The following is a 23350-nucleotide window of genomic DNA, read 5'->3' on the forward strand; positions in this document are numbered from 1 at the left end:
ATAAACTAAAATATTTATATACAAGATAAAAAGGAAAAAATTCGATGTGGAAATAAAATTAAAATAATTATAATGCAAAATAAAATACAATTATTCCTTCATCTTAAAAAATATATATAATAATATAGTAAAATTCACTAAATAATCCAACTATGTAAAAATAAATCAAAATTATTATTTTTTTCATATTTTTCTGATATCCCATTTTAAGGAGTTTAAAAAAATGATTGATTTAAAAATTGCGCGTTCTTTAATAATTTCATATTCTTTGTATATAAATGGTTTTAGTTTATGCGTGTAGTTTTGTTTTTGTATTTATTTGTGAGTTTATTTTTGTTATACAGTATAATATTTTTATGTATTATTTGATTATCGATATAATGAATGTTTATTTATTTTTATAATATTTTTGTTTATTTTTTCTCGACACATAGAAAGTTTAAATTAAAGTGTTATTTTCTTTTATTAAATTGTTCTTATTATTTATAATTGCTGTTCTGTATTTCATCTGTGTTTTATATATTTTTATACATATGTTTAGACTTGTAGAACACATTTTTCCTTGCACGATTATTTAGCAAATTTATTAAAAAATAATAATAATTAATTATTATCTTCTATTCTCTTTTCTTTGTCCTGGCAGCAAAAGTCTTTTATTTTCATATTCATATTAATTTTTATGGATTCTTGTTTTTTTTTTTTTTTTTCTGAATCTGCAAAGTTTTGTATAGTTTGATTTTCGTTTCAGGATAAATGATACAACACCGAAGTTAGTTTGGTTAATTTCTATCAGCTTTCAACAGTTGCTGATGATACACTGTGACTAGTTGTTAGTAAATGTTCAGGAATGGGTATGGGCTGAGTTCTAGCTGGTTGCTTCTTCTACAAAACAATAAAAAGAACATTTTAACATTGACCATTGGTCAAAAACTTGTTTTTAACAAACCTTTCTCCTGAATGGAAAACATCCGGCTTTTTCAATAACTGGGGTGGCGTTTATTAATAAATCTGGTGTTGGACATTCGTCGACCCCGAAAACATTCAACTCACGGAAGCATTCGGTTTCAATCATTTCGGTTTGCCATGATATCGAAACCGAACCAGTATTGAACTTCGTATAAAAATTCGAATCGGAATCGTCTATGTTGACACCTTTAACGGTGGAAAATTGTTCAATATCAAGGACATCTTTGGCATATACGGCATGAGGCTAAAAAAAGAAAAGATTATTTCATTTAAATATTATTGATATGACAAGATTTTGTTATACTTACATCTGGTACAAAAGGTGGTTCAACCATTCCAGCTTCTAAACGTTTCCAATTGATAATATTAAAGAATGGATGAAGTTTTATTTCACGAGCCCCTTGACGACCATTTCGACAACCAAGTCGAAGTTTAATCGATTTTGCGAGAAGCTGTTGGCACAGGGATTTGGCTTCATCAATAAATTTTACGGAATATTTTTCTGGGTCTTCCTGCAAGTTTAAAAATTAGGATGAATACACATGTACGTATGTTAATTTTTTAACTTGAATAAAATTATAATATTTACCTTAACCCGCCTGTCAACTTCTTCTCGTTTAACTTTTTCTTTTCGCATGCGAAAAGGAGCTTGTCCTTCAATCATTTCGTACAATAAACATCCAAAGCTAAACCAATCCGGCGAGAATGAGTATTTATCATTATCGATAACTTCAGGCGCCATATATCCTTTTTTGTGTATGAAAACATGAAAAAAAATCAAAATTGTCAATTGTTAAATTAGATCCAGGAGAATAAATAAATATTTATACAAAGGAAGAATATAAAAGGAAAAACCCATCTCAACATCAACACTAGATGTGTCCTAAATCAATTCAATTTATTCTTAAATAAAAATGAAGGATGGCATCGAATAAAATTGAACACAACAAAAAAAAAAAAGGATACCGAAATGAAAAACACTTACCCACAGTCCCAACACGTCCTCGAACCATCTCGCCTTCTGGTATTTCAACTGCCAAACCCAGATCGGATATCCTCACATGGCCATGGTCGTCGAGGAGAATATTCTCTGGCTTGCAATCTCTATAGACAATGCCCTGTTGATGGAGATGCTCCAACCCGCAGACCACTTCGGCTGCATAGAATCGGGCTCGCAGTAATTCGAATCCCGGATCACCTCCCATATTGTAAATGTGAAATTTCAAATCACCACCTTTTGTGCAAAAGGAAAACAAAAGGGAAACGGAGAGTGAGTTAGAGTGGGAAAAGTGATAAAGTACTTTGGTGTTTTACACATATGATGGGAAAACTATGGAGGAAAATAGGTACCTACTTATAGTCCTTGTTGGGATTTTCAATACCTATAGTTGTATGTATATATCTATGGATTGTAAAGCCCTTTTCAACCCCATCCCAGGTTATCTACCTACCTATAGGTTCGCAAACTAAAACCGAAACTAATAAACCAGCATTTTCGTTTGTAAATTAATTCAACCGGAGGAGAACCGGACGATTGAAAATCTGTAAATAAACCTTTAAACATCCACCGACCAACGACCGACCGACGGACGTTAACAAATGAAGCTTATTCACATTTTCTACCTATGTATGTATATGTAAGAGTATGTCTACATTATGTAGATTGATTGGTTAGAAGGTTCTCTTATAGATAATATATAGTAATGGTTAAAATATTTACACCCTTTTGAGAATTTGAATACATAAATGAGTTGAAAATGTTTAAGTGAGGGTTAAGTGCGTTGATCGTTGATGGGGGTTTCATAAATTAACCATTTTCTATTGTTTCCCTGTTAAATCAATGTTTCCAACACAAAATAATGACGATGATGATGATGACTGTCACATAAAAACTTTATACATTTGTAGATTTTTCAAAAACCATGAAATTAATGTTTTTGAAATATGATGACAATGCAAGATTCATGTGAAAGGAATGCCAAATTTTGTTAACAGATATTATAAAATTAGTCGGTTTCACTTGAGGAAAATACTTCTGCTGTATTACTGATTTATTTCTTTGACAAATATATTTTATCTTAGTGATATTTTTTGTAAGGGATGACTTTGATAGTTTTTAGGGAATTATGTAAGTTAGTTGTTAAGTTTCAAGAGCTTACAAGTGACATTTTAGGTTTTAAAATATAAAGTAAGTAAGTGTTCAATTAATTTCATACTTCGCCAAAGTATTTAATTTTTATACAAAAAAGGAACGGGTATTTCTCAAAAGAAATCAATGTATAGGGTGTTTGGTCGCAGATTTGTTTTTAAATACGATTATTTCAAAAAAGTAATAAACGTAGAGGGAGGGGGGTGGGTGGTGTCATTGGAATCAGTTATCGTGTGGATTTCTCAGCCATGATTTCGCACTGGTAAAGTAAGCTTGGCGCATCGCGGCATTTTTTAAGAGTAACGATTCGTATGCAACATTTTGGAATTTCGTTAATTTTTTGGTGTAGGAGGTTACGCGCAACTGCTTCGGGTATAAACACTCCACGAACAGGGCCCAGTCGATCTTCAAGAACTTCCGAAAACATTGAAGTAGTTCAAGAGAGTTTACGTGAAAATCCGAGGCTTTCGATACGGAAAAAGGCAGCCTCACTGAGACTTCAAGAGCGATTATTCTTGAAATTTAATGGGTTCCAAGAACCCATAACCCTCGACTGAAACACCAAAAGAAATTCATTGCCCAGTAATGCTAAGTGCGTCTTATCCAAGCATGGATAAGACATACTGCAGTATGTGGCTCTTACCCCGAGGATCCGTTTTGAACAGTCCGTGAAATTACACGCAAAACATTTGGAAGACATAATGTTCAAAAATTACACATTATTAGTCTGTCGTTAATATTTTTAATAAAACAATAAGTCTCATAAAACCACGAGTTTGGGTAGCAAGTTATGCACAATTCAAAAAAGGGTTGAGCGTTGCACTCTTTTTAACCTATTTATCTAAAACGGTTGAGAGTATGGACAAATTATTGAGGCATAATTTTTAGCAAGTGTTATGCTTGAAGAGCTTGCTAAAAGCGGTCCACTTTCAACTATTAGAAATACACAAGGCTTTTGTTTCGTTAGCAGAGAACTGCAAAAACGATGCTAGGACTTGGCACGAAGAAACCACTGTGACAGAACAAATAAAAGACCTTAGCCATATTGTTTCCTTAGTAGTTTGGTTGACGTTCTTTTTGAGTTACATATTGTGAACAAAGCAAGTCAGTCACCAAAAATAAGCTTTCTCCAGTTCACCAAAATGCTAAGTAACAGTTGTTTTTAGTTTAAAACATATAGGAACAGATTACAGACCCAAAAAAAAGATTGAAGTCGAATTTTTAAATGCTCTCCTAGACAATATCCTTGTTTCTACGAAGGAAAGATTTCAGCAAATGAAAAAATTTCGGAAACATGGAACTTTCTGCTAGCTTCTGAATTAATTCAAATGGACAACAAATTGACAGTTACCTCAAAGTCCGATATACATGCAGATTTATTGTGTAGTGAGATTTTAAGTATTCAACATCATATCGAAGATACTAAACAACACCAGTCAAAGTATTGAATTTTATTAAGGAACACAACTTTCAGGAAATATATCCAAACATTTGGATTGCTCATCGCATTCTTTTAACCATACCAGTGACTGTGGCCAGGGATGAAAGGAGTTTCTCAAAACTAAAACTTATCAAAACTTATTTGCATACAAGTATGTCTAAAACATGGTTGATAAGCTTGGCTTCGCTGTCGATTGAAAATGAAATTGCAGAAAATATTGATTTCTTCAGTCTGTTCGGAGAGTTCGCTGACATAAAAGCAATGAAACTAAAGTTTTGATTATTTGAAAAGATTTTTTTGTAAATTAGAATTTGTATAAATCTTAATTTTGAAAAATCGTCGAAATAAAAAAGAAAATTAAATTCAACATAAGTCTATTTCACTATTATAATTATTATTATAATAATTATTGTTTTTATATTAGCTTTGGGGAATTACGAACAGCTTTTCTTTTAAGCATAAATTCTGCTTTTTCATCAACTTGCAATTTTATCTGGAGAAGGAGGTTATAGATTTTAGTAAATATTTGACTCGCCTGGGGCGCCAAGCTGACTAAGGCCGGCTCTGGTTTCACGAAATTTTTAATGAGCAATTTGAGTGTTTGAGACTGTATGTTTTCGATAACTTGCGAATTCCATCTTTAAGGTTTTAAAACTTGTTAAATCACAAGATCTTGATAAATTGTGATGACCTTTTCATGAAAAAAACATGATCACGAAAACTTTCTTGCAAAATTGCGAACTGGGCTGCAAGTAATTCACAGTTTTGTAGTGAATCTTAACAATTATATTAAGTTCTTAAAGTTTGTGTAGTAGTGGCGGAGTGTTTAATTATTGCCAAATGTCAAGATGACAGACGCTTAAATAGTGAGTAAATATAAATAGAACCTCAATTTGGTGTCGATTAGTTTGCGTTAGGAGTTTTTTTTAAGATCAAAACTAAGAGTTGCCCCATACAATTTTTATGGTCAAAAAACGAAAATTCGAATTTTCTCAAAAACAAACCGATAGATTTTTTTTTTTAATTTTCTCTAATATTTTATTTTTTAACTTGGCTTTTTTTAATAAGAAAAACATATTTTTGTATTGCTCCGGAAAGGTACCGCTCATAGAACCGTTATTTAGTTTTTATTCTTAGTAACTTATGAACCGATACGTTGTGTGGGACACGGTATGAGGATGTGTTGCAAGTTTTGGTTTTCGGAGCCATCATTTTGTATAAGGTTGAATCTATCAAATGGCTACAATCAATATTTTGAAACCACGTTTGAGGTCCAGTGTTAGTGAGCTCGGAATACAAGACATTGTAATCCTCTGCCAAGACAATGAGCGGTGTGAATAAAAACGGGTAGAACAAGTTAATAATTGAACATATCAAAATAACAAGTAAACAACAAAAAATACATGATGCGTAGTCTGTGTGGCGCTACAAGTATTTACTTGCCTTTTTTGTGAGTTCAGTTGTCATGCTAGTAAATATTTGCTAGTATACCCTCGGGTTAACGAGTACACGGTCAAAAGTTAACACGACGCTTTATTCACATCAGCTTACTTGGAGTTTAAATACTCGTTACACTTTACTTGTAAGTAAATACTCGTCATACTCGTTTTTATTCACACCGCTCAATAACCCAAAGCACACGTCATGTATAACAAGGTCATGGTTATTGCATAACAATCGAGAATCTATGGGATGAACTGGGACATCGATTTCGAAAGAACTTTAGAAACATTGAGGACCTCAAGGTGGGCCTTCATGGAATATGGGCAAAATTAGGTAATAGAGTATGCTTCAAACTTGTTTCTTCAATACTTTGACACTCCCGTGAAAAAGCTATCAAATCAAAAGTGTCCGATTGATTTGCGGTTAGTTGTAATTTTGACCCATTTAAAATAAAAAACCTGTTTAAATGTCAGATTTAAATTTTACACTCTATACATTTTCTCGAAGAAAATGGGTTGCAAAAATGTATTTTGTATGTGTTCAATTAGTGGGAGCCACTGTATAAATATGTTTCAAAAATCTTTGGGTTTCACTTAAGCGGAGTGTTTTCACATGTTACAAATACTCGGGGATGAAGAAGTGCTTTAAAAAACAAGGTTTCATTTTTAAGAAGCTGAACTTTACTTGCCTTATAATACCACCAATTCACCGGACGACCAAAACATCAAAAATCATTTTTTAAATTTAAATATAAAGAAATGGAAAAAAATACAATCCAAGGTCTTGGAGTCTAAAATATCGGTTTTGCTAGGATTTTAGAAGCACTTAAATTGGTTGTACCCGTTATTACTGAAAATGATTTAAAAATTTGATTGTAAACCCTAATTTATATTTCTGGGAAGTTTTTCTGTTGTTAATTTGATAATCGTATTTGTAAACTAATTTTAATTATTGATTTTTTTACTTTTCTAATGTTTTTCTAATTATCGTAGTTCTGAAATGACCATTATAAAAACAAGAATCATAAAAATCCGTTGAAATAGTTTTGGCTGTTTGCACGCATAAATCTCTTTCTGACTAAAAAACAAATTTTCCTAACTAACAATATTTTTCAAATTAGTATTTGTATTTACGAACCGATCTTAAATGCATACCTACTTCAATTTGTATTAATAAATAAAAAAAAATGTAATACTTGGTAAATTTAGAAAAAAAACAACTGTAACTTTTCAGAATTATTTTCTCACTCCATTGATATATTTTCTTTTAAACAAAAAAGTTAATACAAAACAGAAAACTATATTGAAAAATTTAACTTACCATTCATTATTGTTAAAACCAAGCACAATGCATCTTTTGTTTCATAAGCATACGCTAAATTAACAACAAAACGTGAATTGATTTTTTGTAAAATTTGTTTTTCTATCAAAACCATTGATTCGCCTTTTCTTTTTTTGATACGTTTCTTTTCTAACTTTTTGCACGCATACATTTTGCCTGTTGCACGTACCTATTATTGATAAATAAAAACAAAAATTAAATATTAAAAATTGATAAATAGAAAATATTAATTTAAAAAAAAAATTACCTGACATGCACAGACTTCACCAAATCCTCCTTTACCAAGGACACGATACATACGAAATGTTTTATATGTTACAGGTTGTGCTTCCAACCATTTCCATTGTAAATATCTAAATAAAAAGAAAAATTAATATAGAAAACTTTAATTAAAAATCAATTATATTAATTTGAAACCGAGGAAAAGAGGACATTGCAGAAAATTAATTCATATCGTATAATCATCCCAAAAATAAAACAAGGCCTAAGTTCAAATCTCGCCTATAAATTTGTCTATCACATACTAAAAACAACCAAAAATGTGGTTTTAAAGAAAATGTTAAAACTCAAAATATCTCTTAACAATGAATTGCAAGATGATTTTGAAAAGTACAAATCATTCTCTTTAAAATGCAATTTAAAGCATTTAGTATCCAACTTAGTTTTGCATTAGTTACGAGTCTTTATTTGAATTTAGGTTCGAGAAAATCTTGAATTTGATACTTTAATAGTCTTGGAAAATACGTTTTGGACTACATTTTAAGTCTTGATTTCGAATCCAAACTACAATTTTAACTATTTGCTCAAGTTTTGAAAATACCCGTTTTCAACATTATTTTTATATATTTCAAAAATAAAATAGAATAATTTAGTTATTTAGACAACAAGAACAAAACTTACTTTAAAACCGCTTTCATTTTTTCTATTGAAAACGGCTTTAGCATAAATGATTAAGCGTTTTTTTAAGATTTTTGTAAGACAGGTAATATCTATCAACTCATGAAGGTGATTTGAAAATTATATATGATGTAATATAAATATTTCAACTGAATATTGAAGAAAAGGATTATAGCTTTGGAAAACCATCACGACTTTTATTGGAAAAAAGCTATTTATACATTAAGATAGCATCACAAAGCTCTATAAACGTGTTTCTTTCGAATTTTAAAAAGTGATATCTTAATTTTGAAGTCGGTCTTCAATTAAGGCCACTAAAATGCATTGGGAAAGATCAATTTTAATGCCTGTAAGAAAACTTTGTTCACCAGTGCTACTTGTCAAATGCTAAACCAAGATAACTTCCAAATAGAAAGCTCAACAAATAGCGGACTATTTCAAATGAAATCTATATTATGTAATATCGATTTAAATAAATCTAGCACACCTGTTTTCACTAATTTAAACATTTACAACCAATTTACCCAATTTAGAGTTATTATTGGTTTTCTTAATAGATCGTTCGATTATTTTGACATATCAATAATTAAGTTAAAAAAATATCATTGAAAACGATTTTTTAAGTTAGAATTTATTTTACTAGACTACCTATAAACCAAAAAAAAAAATTACTTTTAACAAACAGTTATTTACTTAGTAAGAGATTCTTAAAGTTTGCTTGTTTGTTTGTTTGACCGTTATTCACGTCGCAACGGAGCAATAGAACGACATGCAAATATGAGGTCGGAGAGTCTTTTAAGCTCATTCGAGCACATCCACCGCTAACACTTATAATTCAATACTCAACATATTCCTTTTTTTAGAGCTGCTAATAAGCATATCCTTAAGTGTTGCCTGCTTTTTAGGCCTATCATCGTTGTCTATCACTAGACGTTTCTTATAATGACATAAACGGATATAAACATTTTGATATCTCATTTTATTTAGAGCACTTGACTTTTTTACTCAGCATATTCAATAAGTCTCTATTTTCATTAAAGAATGGGAACTTTCTAACTAGATGACAAATCATAAATCAGGTTCGAAAAATGAAGCAGAAAATTAAACTGGTATTTTTAAGCTATTTAAAATTCTCAAATATTTTTTGAAAGTATTGTAAAAACTAAGCTTGATTTTCTTACAAGTTAATATTTGACTGAGGTACAGAATGGCTTTATTTTCGGTCGATCATCTGTTAAAAATTTGACTTGTATCACTTCGTATGTCACTAATGTTTTGAAACAACAATTTAAAGTGGACGAGGTATACACTGACTTCAGTAAAGTCTTCGACTCTGTGAACCAGTTTGAAATTTTTGGTTTTCATCCTCACTTTCTTCGTTCGTTATCGTCATATTTATCTTGTAGAACACAACAAGTTTAAGTTAGAGATACATTCTAAAAGAAAATTCAGTGTACATTAGGTGTCCCAAAATATAGCCACTTGGGTCCACGCCTTTTTAAAATGTTCGTTAATGATATATCTCGATATTTAAGTACTGCGAATTTTTATTATATGCGAATGACTTTAAAATATTTTTAAAAGTTTTGAGTTTGAATAATTGTCAAATTATGCAATTTGACATTGATTCCTTATGAAATTGGTGTCACATAAATAGTCTCAAGTTGAATATCAAAAAGTGAACCGCTATATCTTTTTCCAGGAAATCTTACATTTTATTATTCAATTATCCAATTGAATTGGCTTTAGATAGGGTTTCAATTATTAGGGACTTGGGAGTTATTAAAGATTCCCAAATTTCTTTTAAAAGTCATTTTGATTATTTGGTTCTTAGTTTAATTCGTTGGTAGTTTTTATAATACGTTTTTATAATTTCGTATTTTTATCCTTGATTACATCTCTTGTCAGATCATTTTTGAAATACACGGATGTCATTTGGAGTCCTATCTAGAAAGTTAATTCTAATCGGATTGAGAAAATTCAAAGACGATTCACGAAATATATATTTAAAAAAATGGGTTGGAACTTTAATTATTATTCAATTATTTTGAATAAAGTCTTTAGAATGAAGAAGAAAAATTCATAGCATAATGGTTCTTAGAGGCCTTCTATGCTATCATATCAAATGTCTATTGCTTCTTGAATTAAGTCAAACAAAGCTGCTGGAATCGATCAAATAAGCAAGCTATGACTTGATAGGAAGGATGCACCAACTCGTCTGCAAAATATGGTCGAAATAAAGCATGCCCGATGACTGCAATCTCAGCATAGTTTGCCGATATATACGAAAAGAGAATCTCTAAATTTCGCAAACTACAGAGGCATCAGTCTCTGTCACATTGCATATAAGATTCTCTCTACAGTATTATGTGAACGTCTGAAGCCGTTCGACAACAACCTGATAGTTCGTTATGTGTGTGGGGAAAAACCCAAGAACTTAAAATCTGCACTCTCCATCTCTTTATCGATTTTAAAGCTGCTTATGACAGTATCCACATGGAAGAGCTGTACAGAGCAATGTCTAGTTTTGGCATCCCTCAACCGTCAAAACTAGAGGCACAATCTTCCAAAGGTCCATCCAATTACTCGGGTACGCTGATGATATTGACATAGTTGGAAGATCAAAGCGTAATGTCAGTGGAACGTTTTAAAGCATTCCGACGGAAGCGAATAAGATGGGTTTAGTGGTCAATGAGGGCAAGACCAAGTAAATGCTGTCATCAAAAAAGGAAATTGAACAACGACGTCTTGGACAAAACGTCACCATGGACCGCTATAAATTTGCGGTAGTTGAGGACTTTGTCTACCTAGGCACCCCTATAAACACAGACAACGACACCAGCGCTGAAATCAAACGAAGAATAACTCTTGCAAACCGCTGCTTCTTTGGACTTAGAAGGCAATTGAGTGGTAAAGTCCCCTCACTATCTATAAGACACTCATCATCACGATTTTCATTTATGGCGCTGAGGCCTGGACCCTGTCAAAGAAAGATGAGAGCGTCTTAGGATGCTTCGAGAGAAAAATTCTTCGGTTGATTTTTGGTCACGCCTGCACAGATCGAGAATGGAGGACAAGATATAACGACGAACTGTGCAAGCTAAACAGCGACACTGACCTAGTTAACAGAGTTAAAGTCCAACAGCTTAGATGGCTAGGTCATGTAGAGCGAATGGACATTAACGTTCCAGCCCGGAAGGTCTTCGAATTCAATTCTGAGGGACGGCGCAGTTCCCATATTCCTTGGAAAGACCGCGACTAGGGTGGCGCACTCAGGTGGGTGAAGACCTCAACCAACTTGGTGTGCGAAACTGGAGAGAGCTAGCTAGGGACCGAGGCGGCTGGTGACGCATGTTGGTTGAGGCTCAGGTCCACCCGGACTATAGCGCCACCTTAAGTAAGTAAGTAATTATGTTCCCGCTAGGTCTATGAGAGCTAGAGTCTTATTATCCCAAAGAACCTACGCTACACATTATGGCAATTAAACTTTGTTAAGATCTATTTTATATTTCAATGAAGTGTCTTGAAATATTGTTTTTTAAATGTTAATTGCGATATATTTAAAACTGATGTATTATATTTATTTAACTTTTGATTTGGTCTTTTATTATGCTTGCAGATTTAAAAACATAAAATAAAATAATTTAGTTGATAGAAAGGAGTTTAAATGATGACAAACGTCAAAATGAATTTTATAAGGAGGACGTATTTCTTATTAACTAATGTCATTTTTAATTATGTAGTTCTTTTCTTATGTAATTTCTAAAAATATCTTTTTCTTAAACAAATTCGCATTCAAATATATCATAAATGTATTATTGATATTGAGAATGAACTGAAATATTCGTAGAATCCGGAAATTTTCGGAACACTTAAAAAAGGTATTCATTTAACACTAAGTGACAGTTCATCTTCCTCGAAAAGAATACAAACATGTATTTGAAGAAAAAGAATAACAAATTCAACAATATTACGACTATTTGTCAAAGAAGTCTTAAAAAAGTATAAAAAAAGATACCATATGGAAATATTCCTTGGAAATACTCTTAGGAATATTCGAAGAAATGTTGAACATAACAATTCTTTTCCAAGTTATTTATTTGACATCAAAAACAGCAGGTAGGTAGGTATAAGTTTCCAGAAAGCACAATTCTTTTAGAAACTTTGACAGATATGAAATATCAAAAATAATTCTTTGAACAAATCAAACAAAAAAACACTTAAAATACGATTTTCAATTCCAAATCAAAAAAAGAAAATTTGAGAAATATTTTTCTTGTAATTGGTATTCCTGCCTCATGTAATCGTATTCATTCATCTTCTATAAGCGTCTTAACAAAAACACTAATCTATCCGTATGTTGGCAAATATCTCATATCTTAAAACATTTCTTCATTAAAGTTCCTAAAGGCAAAGCCTTAAGTTATACAAAAAGAAAAAACATCCATTCATCATTTTGCTACAAACCTAAGCCACAAACCTGTCACATTAATCCCCTCAAATATTGTTATATTACAATGCCCCAACAAAAACTCGGAACGGAAGTAAATGTATATTTTTCTCTTCGTTTTCTTAAATAAATTATTCAATTCATTTCTTGTTCCATAGTCTGTCAATTTGAATATTCATCACTCCATACCATCCTCCCCCCTTCCCAACAACAATTTTGTAACTGCAAAAATACCTACAAACGTTCAGTGACTAGAGTCAGGGAAGGAGGAGGGAAGAGGAAGGGGATAAATAAAAATAAAATTACGAAAACAAGAAATACTTGTCTTTGGGTAAATTGTATCATCTATGGAGTACCATCATCTACATAAATATATAAATTAACAATCAATAGCAATGTACAACTTAACAGACAGAATGACAGTAATCGCATCTGACATTAAAGCGCGAAAGCATATACGTATAGTCGAGGGGGTTGATATGTCAGCTGTCAAAGTTAATTTGACATATGATAGCACAATATTCTGTTTGCATAATGTACCTACAGTACACACACTGTGTGGCATCACCACTTAACTTACCGATGAAAATACATGGAAGTCTCAAATTCTCGGAATGGTTCGCCGGCTAAAAATGATTTAACAGCATTGACACACGGCTCGAAAAGTTCCTTGCTGCCACCTTAATTTTTGAAAAAAAAAATCAACTGTCAAAAAGAATAAAAGTACACGCTATAGACAAAATGAAACTCACTTGTTATTTTCTCCCGTACTCTCGTAATTAGATCATCGTTAAGGACATCAAGAACATGATCATCGTTGCCATAACGAAATACTCCTTTGCTATTCGACATCATTGTGGCAGAATTTTTATGACAGTCATTGTAGTTCTCTTTTTTACTTTCCCAATATGAGATGTTATTTTTGTCGGTGGTGGTGTTCCCAACTTCACTTCCTTCGACAGCGCCCCCACCACTGTCACAACCCCCGCCACCACCTCCGCCAACACCGCCACTGTCATCTGTGGCAACACCATTGTGTTCTTCGCCATTGTGATTGCAAGTGTCAGACGCATCGATGTGATGCTGCTTTTGACGTTTATGATGATTGCTGTCAGTCTCTGTTTGCGTTTGGGTTGTATCGTTTTGAGATGTCGGTGATGCAGTGTTTGTAGTTGTTGTTGTAGTTTTTCCATCGATTGTATCTGTCGAACTGACATCGATCACAAGAAATCGTCGGCCAATTTCCTTGGCAATGGAAATACGATGTTCATCGTATTCCACTTCATATCTGGAAATAATGTGTTTACTTCATTCAATCATCACTTATGAACTATGAACGCGCATCGACAACCAAAACAAAATTCAATTCGTGCAACAAATCGACCATAACTCACTCACCTTTGCACCTGATCCAGAAACGAAATGTATCTATAATAGATGGGACGTTTGTTTTCACAGAATTGTCGAAACAATATTCGTCCGATGGGTTGTTGGTCTATGACGTAACCATAACTTATATCTTAAAACAAAAAAAATATAAATAAATCATTTAATAATGTAGGAAATCATATATACAAATTTTTATTTTGTTATGTTTTAGCTTGAAGTACATATTGAAAGATGTAGTATGAAGATTGGTCCCAGATTGGGCGCCATTTATCAAAATATACAAAATGTGTGTTTTTGTGCTATTTTCACTTACCTAATTTGTCTTTGAGGTGTATACATTGAGATATGTGCGGAAACTGTAATATTTTTCGCCATTTTTTACTTTTTCCTTTGTTGCTGTCAGATCCACCTGCGGAAATACAAAAATAAAAAAGTGTTTATGTTTTGTTGGGTATTGGAAATTGTGTTGCTTTTAAAAATGTAATCAGTCTTATTTTGATGTGAAAAATGATTTTTAAATTTGAGAAAGAAAATGTAATTTATGTAGAATATTTGCAAAATTATTACACTCTCGGGTAATGCTTGCATTTCCTACTTATCTCAAGCCACCTCAAATATTCATCCGTAAACCTATCGATCCAAATCTAGCCCAGCCAATTATTTACCTACTCAGGCATTATGACAAAGTAGCTTCACGAATAAATTTCTAAAATTCCATTCTGTTGGAACGAACTTTCGTTGGTAGAGGCAATGGCGCTTCTGGCTGCTTCCGGGAGTAACTATACACATATGTAGGTAAGGTATATCAGTGCAGTATTTCCTATATAGATTTTCCCTTGAAAAGACCATCCCTTATCTTTCCCTTGAAAGCATAACCCAGATCGACCAATTTGTTATTGCTCTCCGCTACATAGCTGGAGCTGGAGCTGAAGCATGGATGGTTGGGTTGTTGTAATTCCGATATGCAGCATCATCATGCATGATACAAAATACCCCAGATGCTCGATGTTCCATGTTCCATGCATGATGTATAACAATCCGGCTAATGTTCTTGTTTGTCATTGCTGGAGTATGCTGGATGGCAAGCGGGCGGTTCCACAAAATCGCTTATCATCATTTAACATCGCTCTACCTATATAGATTCTACATCGTTAGTCTTCCATGGAAATGATGATATCGTGAGATAAATTTATTGTGATTATTCCAAAAACGATACGAAAGGCAAATGGGTGCGCAACAAAACGCAGATTTATCTTAATTTTTTTGACAGACACACACCACAGACACACGCCACATGCCACATACCACATGCCGCATGCCACCCAACCAAACCAAATCTATTAGATTTTTGTGGTCATTTAGGTTTTTATACCCTATTACTTTAAATAGGGTGATTTAAATGTGTGCGTTGGCGTTTGAAACAAGGAAAAACAAAACCATTTATAATACGACAAATAAATTGAATTTAAGATAATCTTTGAAAAACTGGCCTATCACAATTCAAACACACAAAAAAGTGTTTAGAAAAATCATTAAGTATAGTTTTGTATATTAATGACCACGCACAGTAAGTACCTTTGGAGATTTTAAAATTTATTCAGAAAATGTCAAGATAGATACTATCTATAACTACTTTATATAACCTTTATAAAAAAAAGGTTTCGTAATTTGTTCACAGTTAACATTTTTTTGTTTGGAATGAAATTCCATTGAAATTCTAAATAAACTGCTTGCCTAATAAATCTTATTTGAGAAATCTTATAACTAAATAAAAAAGACAGTCCAAAAGCAAAAAACTTAGACCCAAAAGAAATATTTCTAAGATATACTCGTATTGTTGATCTGAGTACAGGGCCGAATTTAGTAAGATAGAAAATAAATGTAGGGGGATTTTGACATTTGCATAAATCTTGTGTCATTTTAACTTATTGATCAAGTAAAACTGAATTTTCTTCAAAGTTTTTGTAGTTTTATAAAAACAACTTTACTCAAGAAAATCGAAAGTACTTTAAACAAGTTATGGAAAGACTTGTAATGTCCAAAAAACACGCTACAAAATTCTTAATTTCAAGGATTATCTTCAATTATGTTCTTTTTCATTCCCTAAGTTAAGAATTCCTTTTGAACTTTTCACTAAAAATAGTAGGTGACAATTTCGAATCTGATGTCGAGAGAATAAACTCAGGTGTGCTTCCGCGGCTCCGGTTTTTCTTCTAATCTATGGAACTTCTAATCTTATAAATTAGTTTTTGCTTCACTGACGAATGTTAGTGAAATGTAAGGTCCCTTAACAGACCACGTGCAGACGAAGAATTAGCGGAGACCCTAATATGCTATTAAGCAGACATCATCGCCATCAGGAAATACGATGGGATGGGATGGGCCGGGCAAAAAGAGTTTGAACAACTGCGATATTTACTATGGTGACTGCTACTACGAAAATCAACAGCGCTTATTTGGATGCGGCTTCGTCATTGGAGCCAGACTTAGGCTATAGGTGCATCAATGAGCTCCTCATGACCATACGCATCAAGGCTAAATTCGGCAACATTAGCCTGATATGCACGTACTCTCCCACAGAAGAGAAGGATGACAACACCAAAGATATGTTCCTCGAGCTCTTAGACAAAACATATAAGCAGTGTCTTAGCTAAGAAAATAAAATTATCCTGGGCGATTTTAATGCCAAGCTAGGAAGGGAAAACATCTTTGGTGGAATAATCGGGAAAACAGCCTGCACGACAACACTTTCGACAGCGGATTCAGGCATAGATTTTGCTGGCGGGAAAAAAATCATGGTAGCCAGTACGCTTTTTCCACACCTCAACATCAACAAAGGAACTTGCAGTTCTCCAGATCAATCTACCGTCAACCAGATTGACGCCAGACATGCTTCCAGCATAATGGATGTCTGAAATTTCCGAGGAGCTAACATCGACTCGCACTACTACCTCGTGGTTGCCAAGGTAGCACTTCGGATTTCCAGACCCAAGGTAAAACAGGGAGGGGCTGGTAGAAGGTACAACGTTGAACGGCTACAATCGCCAGAGTTCTCAAAATCGTTTTCCGACCGAGTTACAAGTAACCTCTCTCGAAATTCTTTGCGCCAACACAATGTATCGAAAACCAGTGGCAACATTGGCAAGATGCAATCAGAGAACAATGCCAAGATGCAATCAGAGAAGCCGCCTCTGATGTGCTGGGTTTTAAATAGCCACCAACAAGAAATATCGGCAGGCAAATGAACTACAGGCACTCAAAGCAGCGCTGCATAAAAGGACGATAGCTGCTCATGAGCTCTATCAGCAGAGGAGGCGAGAGGAACACCGACTTCGAGACCGAGAGTTCATGAGAATCGTGCGGTCGAAGATGTTGGGAGGTTTAAAAGCAGGAATGAAGTTCAAAAGTTTCATTAACAGGTGAAACGAAATTCACAGGTACATAAACCTAGAACCGAAGGCTAAGACGAAATTGGAAACATTATAGTGGAACCGCAGTCAATGCTTAGGATATGGAAGGACCACTTCTGCAGACTGTATAACGGCGACGAAGAACTGAATTCCGCAGGATGATCGATTCAACATAGACGACGAACGCCAACAATCCCGTCCTCCCAACTAAGACGAAGTAAAGATTGATTGTTTGGAAGAAAGTATGCCCGATGAATGGAACATCAGTATTGTTTTCCCGATCCTGAAAAAAGGAGACAATCTAAACTGCACCAACTATAGAGGAATCAGTCTACTTAACATCGCTTGAAAAATCTTCTCTGGCGTAATATGTGAACGTCTAAAGCTAATCTTCAACAACCTGATAGGTCCTTATCAGTGTGTGTTGATCAAATATTCACATTACGGCAGATCCTGGAAAAAACCCAAGAACACCAAATCGATACCCACCATCTTTTCATCGATTTCAAGGCCGCATATGACAGCACCTATAGGGACGAGCTATATAGATCCACGTCCAGTTTTGGCATCCCTGTCAAACTCGTCCGTTTGTGCAGGATGACCATGAAGAATTCACGCTGTTCCATAAAGGTTGGAAACAACTGAACAGAACCTTTTGATGTCAAAAAGGGTTTTGGACAAGGTGATGCGTTGTCAAGCGATTTTTTTAACATCATATTTGAAAGAATATTTCAAAAGTCTGTCCAATTACTAACATATGCTGACGACATAGTCGGAAGAACTCAGCGTGATGTCAATGAGGTTTTGTGAGTATTGTGGCACAGGCGGCAAAAATGTAGAGCGCATGGAAAGAAATGTGATCTACGGTCCCGTATGCATCGAAGGGGAGTGAAGGAAAAGATGGAACGAAGAGCTGTACGAGCTGTACAGCGACGTAGACTTAGCCAGAAAGTCAAACGATTAAGATGGTTGGGTCACGTAGAGCGCATGGAAAGAAATGTTCTGGCCCGGAAAGTCCTCGAATCGACACCCACAGGACAGCGCAATAGAGGAAGACCGCGAATAAGGTGGCACGCTCAAGTGAAAAGTGACCTCACCCAACTTCTGGCGCGAAACTGTAGACATCTAGCTAGGGACCGAGCTAGATGAAGAAGGTTGTTGGGTGAGGCCCTAGTTCACACAGGACTGCAGCACCATCTTAAGTAAGTAAATCACTGACGATAGTGGCCTTAGTTTTTAATAATCGTTTTAAGATTCATATGCTTCTCCTTCGGATTTGGACTTCGAGCGACAGCAAATAATAAGCTTATTAATTTTCCACAGGATGTTTTGTAATCGGCCCGATTTGTAAAAATTGAAAATTTTGACATTTCTTAATGTTTCAAAGTACGTTTAAGATACTTTTTTCAAATAAATGTTATTATACAGATAAGGGTGGTCCCAGTAGTACGCGACCTGACGTATAGATTGCGGTTATTGTTAGAAAGAAGGACTGTGGTAGAGACCACCAACTTTATAAAGCTTAAATTTGCTGTTTGATGACGCTCTTCAATATTTGTTTCGCAGCCATCAATAAATGAATGGCAGCTCTTAGTGAATTTGTAAATATTGAAAAATGTGGTAATCTTTATGTGATACAATACTTTCATTTGAAAGTCCTCAGTCCAACCAATACCAAAGTGGAGCTAGATTCTACTTTAAGGGAGCCTGTGTCTTAGTTTACAATAGCAAAATATTGGGTAGCAGATTTTAATCGAGGTCATAGGAGCTGCAATGACGAACATCGCAGTTATCAAATAAGGTGAACACGCCAGGAAGTCCACAAAATGGTATTGGGTAACCGTTGACTGAAAATGCGCTAGCCAGCAGACATGGTTGGCATTTCAAAGAGGGCTGTACATTGCATATTGACTGCAAATATCTCATGAACCAATAACAATAGCGACTTAAATTAAATTTTATATTACATAAGCTGATGCGGTACCAAACTAGTATAGTTTTGACCAAAAACCAATCAATCAAAAAATTTAACAACAATTTTTGTCATCCCAAATATTTTGAAAAAAATATGATTTAACCCCTAAAATAATTGTATGCAAAGAAGAATAAGGTTTTGGACATCTAGTAAACTTTTGATAATATCAAACAGTTTTTATAAAACCAAACCTTTCCATTTCTCAAGCCGCAATGTTTTAAGCTTGTCATTATTTTACTGTAATAGCCAATTACATTTTTCCGTTGTGTTAAATGCAGAAACTATATTTAAAGCCGTCTTACAATTTTGTCCACTTATTGCAATGGGCAGACTTTCAAAACAAATATGCACAGGTATCACCTACTCTTATTCCTATTCCTATTTCTATTCCTATTCCTATTCCTATACCTATTCCTATTCCTGTTCCTATTCCTATTCCTATTCCTATTCCTATTCCTATTCCTATTCCTATTCCTATTCCTATTCCTATTCCTATTCCTATTCCTATTCCTATTCCTATTCCTATTCCTATTCCTATTCCTATTCCTATTCCTATTCCTATTCCTATTCCTATTCCTATTCCTATTCCTATTCCTATTCCTATTCCTATTCCTATTCCTATTCCTATTCCTATTCCTATTCCTATTCCTATTCCTATTCCTATTCCTATTCCTATTCCTATTCCTATTCCTATTCCTATTCCTATTCCTATTCCTATTCCTATTCCTATTCCTATTCCTATTCCTATTCCTATTCCTATTCCTGTTCACATTCCTATTCTTATTCCTATTCTCATTTTCTAAGCCCTTAATCATTATAAGACTTTTCATAATCCCTTTGATTAAGGAACATTATAAGGAACCACTTACTTTACAACACATTAACAACTTAAAACCCTTTTCTTTCTCAATTTTAAAGAAAATCTCAATTGTCAAATAGTTTCTTTTTTTCAATTATTGGACGAATGGCATTATTAAAAAACATTACTTCAAGTTATTAAAAAATCAAAAATTCGATTTCATGTAGCATCAAATCAAAGTGGTTAACATTATAAAGTTAACTTAGAACTTCAAGCAGGCTATAGCTCTAGGAAAAACTATTCCATGCTTGGTCAATGTACGAAGAAATGAACAATTGATTAATATTAATAATAATGTAGCTGCAGAATAACAATTAAACAATACAAAGTTTCTTTTTGGTTATCTTGAAAAAAAAGCAAAGCAAATCGGTAGAAAGGATGCAACCTTGTGGTACCTTTTAAAATTTCAACTTATCTTTTTATTTTGTTCTGCTTTTATTCTAGTCAAGCTTCACACGACTTGGTTTACGCTGACATTTGAATTAGAAAACTTTTAAGAGACTTAAACGCAATCATCACTTATTAATGCGTGCTCTAAAAAGCTCGAGTCCAGCCCTGTGTTTGCCTTAACTTTTATAGTTATAGACCTCGAAGAACGCAATGGGAGATGAATACGCTCGCATCTATAGTTATTCATACGCATCTGGTTCTTGGAAACGACGACGACAACCACGGCAAAGACCAAAACAACAACAACTTCAACTTTAACGACGAAGACCAACGAAGTACGGCTTCAAAGCTTGAGGTGCCGTATATTTATTTTAATTTATATTTTTTTTTCTGTTCTAACTTTGGCACATTACAGTCTATGGCAACTTGTCATTTTCATTTTTAAAACTGTGATATCTATTTGAGGTTGACACGTGACAAAAATTCGCAAATAGAAGTAACTAGCCATTTGTTTATTGACTTCGCGCGCACACTAAGTGGTGCAAGATTTTGGTTTTTGTGCGACATCGTCGTTCGTTGGAATTTTTCTTTTTTATTTTTTTTTTTAATTTTTGGGCATGTATCTTACATATATAATATCTGTCGGCTTAAGATGTCAAAAACAAAAAAATGGAGAAAAACTTGAAAACAAGCTGAAGCTTTGAAGATAATAATATTTTATGGATACCTTATACCTTATTGCAACTTTGCTGAATTGAAGACAAAAAACGGGGTCGCAAAATAAATTAGAAATGAAACATGCGTCAGTGTTGTGTCCAAATGAAACATTTGTTAAAATCATGTTTGCGTTTAAATTGACACAAACATAAGACACACAAATATGCAATGGCTATAAAGTTGAAATAGAGGTTTTGAAAATTTAGCTGAAAGAAAAATAACTTCATATTTTTATTTTATGTTAAGTACATTTTTGAAATTTAATTTAAGGAGTTTCAACTACTCTTGATGTGACATACCACAAGAAGAAGAAGCATTAGAATCGAATATAAAAAGGTCTCGAATTTGACACATTGTATTGCTTCGATTTTGAAATTTCAATGGATTGCATTTAATTGACTTTTTTGCTAAGCTTCAAAAACCAGATCAAGTTTCTGAAATAATTTTTCAAAAGTTGACTGACTGAATGAAATTTCAAATTTTTGAACAATAAATTTCCATTACTTTTCAAACATTATCAAATTTTTTCCTACAAACTTCAAGTTGTCAGATTCTTTCTTTTTTTTTTAATTTAAAAGAAGACACTTTATTTCACAAATGGCGGCAAATCGTGGCTTCAATTCGGAAGACTCTTAATTAGAAAACAATAAATATTTTAACTGAGTCAAACTCTCAAGACTAATGTGTCAAAAACACTTAAGTAGCAAGTTCCAACATACAATATTTTCACAGTTTATTAACTTAAGATGGCGCTGCATCCCAGGAAGGGCCACGGGACCTTAACCAACATACGTCCCCAGCCAACTAGGTCCCAAGCTAGCTGTCTCTAGTTCCGCAAGTCAAGCTGGTTTATGTTCTCTATCACATTCGTGCGTAACCTGAGACTTGAAAGACCTTCCGGGTTGGAGCATACATAAGTAGTTGGACTTTTGACCAGGTCAGTGCCGCTGTATAGTTCGTCGTTGTATCTTCTCTTCCACTCCCGATCTGTGAAGACGGGCCAAAAATTATCCGAAGAATTTTTCTACCAAAGCATCTTAAGACGATCTCATCTTTCTTTGACAGATTCCAAGCATCAGTGTCATGAATTAGAACCGTTAAAATGGGTCTTATTGATAGTGATTTTGCTCGCGAGAGCGCTTTACAACTCAATTGCCTTCCAAGTCCAAAGAAGCAGCGATTAGCTATTCTTCGTTTGATTTCAACGCTGTGTCGTTGTCATCAAAGTTAAAGTGGTCCATGATGACGTTTTGTCCAAGTCATCATTGTTCAATATCCTTTTTGATGACAGCATATACTTGGTCTTGCCCTCATTGACCACTAAACCCATCTTCATCGCTTTCGTCGCAATGCTCAAAAACGCTGCCTTGACATAACGCTTTGATCTTTCAACTGTGTCAATATCATCGGGGTATCCGAGTAATTGGATGGACCTTTGGAACATTGTGCCTCTAGTGTTAACGGTTGAGTTTTGAACAATTTTTTCCAGAACGATGTTGAAGAAGTCCCATGACAGTGCATCGCCTTCTCGTAAACCATTTTCGACTTCAAATTCAGTGTTGTAACGTGACATTTAAAAAACTATTGCTGCTTTTTGGTTGTCTTTTAAACTAAAAAGCTGATTCTACTGTCATCTGCGAAAAAGTATATAGAACAAGAGATAGATTGTAAACATGAAAGAAATAGAGAAGGACATGCAACAGAACCCTGAGGTACACCAGAGTTTATTTTGTGGATATCAATTTAAGGATCATGAAGTAAGGCTTGAATTGAAAGGATTGAAAACAAATGGGAAATACAACGAAAGAAAGTGTTTTGAAAATTGAAAATTAATTTGGAATTGGAATGATGTCAAACCTCTCCTCGAGAAATAACACGGTCACATGTGAAAATATAACATCTTCAAAGGTGAGAGCTACACAA

At 33.9% G+C, this 23350-nt stretch overlaps 1 protein-coding gene across 2 annotated transcripts in view; it reads right to left on the bottom strand.

Moving 5' to 3' along the window:
• Positions 1-201: 201 nt before the first annotated feature.
• Positions 202-23350, bottom strand: part of LOC129943475 (G protein-coupled receptor kinase 2) — a 406878-nt gene continuing 383729 nt past the window's right edge. The window contains exons 3-13 of one of the 2 annotated variants that reach the window (XM_056052964.1): positions 14390-14485; positions 14086-14206; positions 13440-13993; positions 13268-13367; positions 7588-7693; positions 7320-7509; positions 1952-2200; positions 1556-1713; positions 1275-1478; positions 947-1210; positions 202-882 (exon numbers count right to left, since the gene is read on the bottom strand). In XM_056052964.1, the coding sequence (XP_055908939.1) occupies positions 790-882; positions 947-1210; positions 1275-1478; positions 1556-1713; positions 1952-2200; positions 7320-7509; positions 7588-7693; positions 13268-13367; positions 13440-13993; positions 14086-14206; positions 14390-14485 (2135 nt within the window). In that variant the 3' untranslated portion in view covers positions 202-789. The remainder of the gene's footprint in view (positions 883-946; positions 1211-1274; positions 1479-1555; positions 1714-1951; positions 2201-7319; positions 7510-7587; positions 7694-13267; positions 13368-13439; positions 13994-14085; positions 14207-14389; positions 14486-23350) is intronic. The other variant, XM_056052965.1, reaches the window with a different exon arrangement.

This window comes from Eupeodes corollae, chromosome 1, assembly GCF_945859685.1.
Source record: "Eupeodes corollae chromosome 1, idEupCoro1.1, whole genome shotgun sequence".
NCBI classification, from domain to species: Eukaryota; Metazoa; Arthropoda; class Insecta; order Diptera; family Syrphidae; genus Eupeodes; species Eupeodes corollae.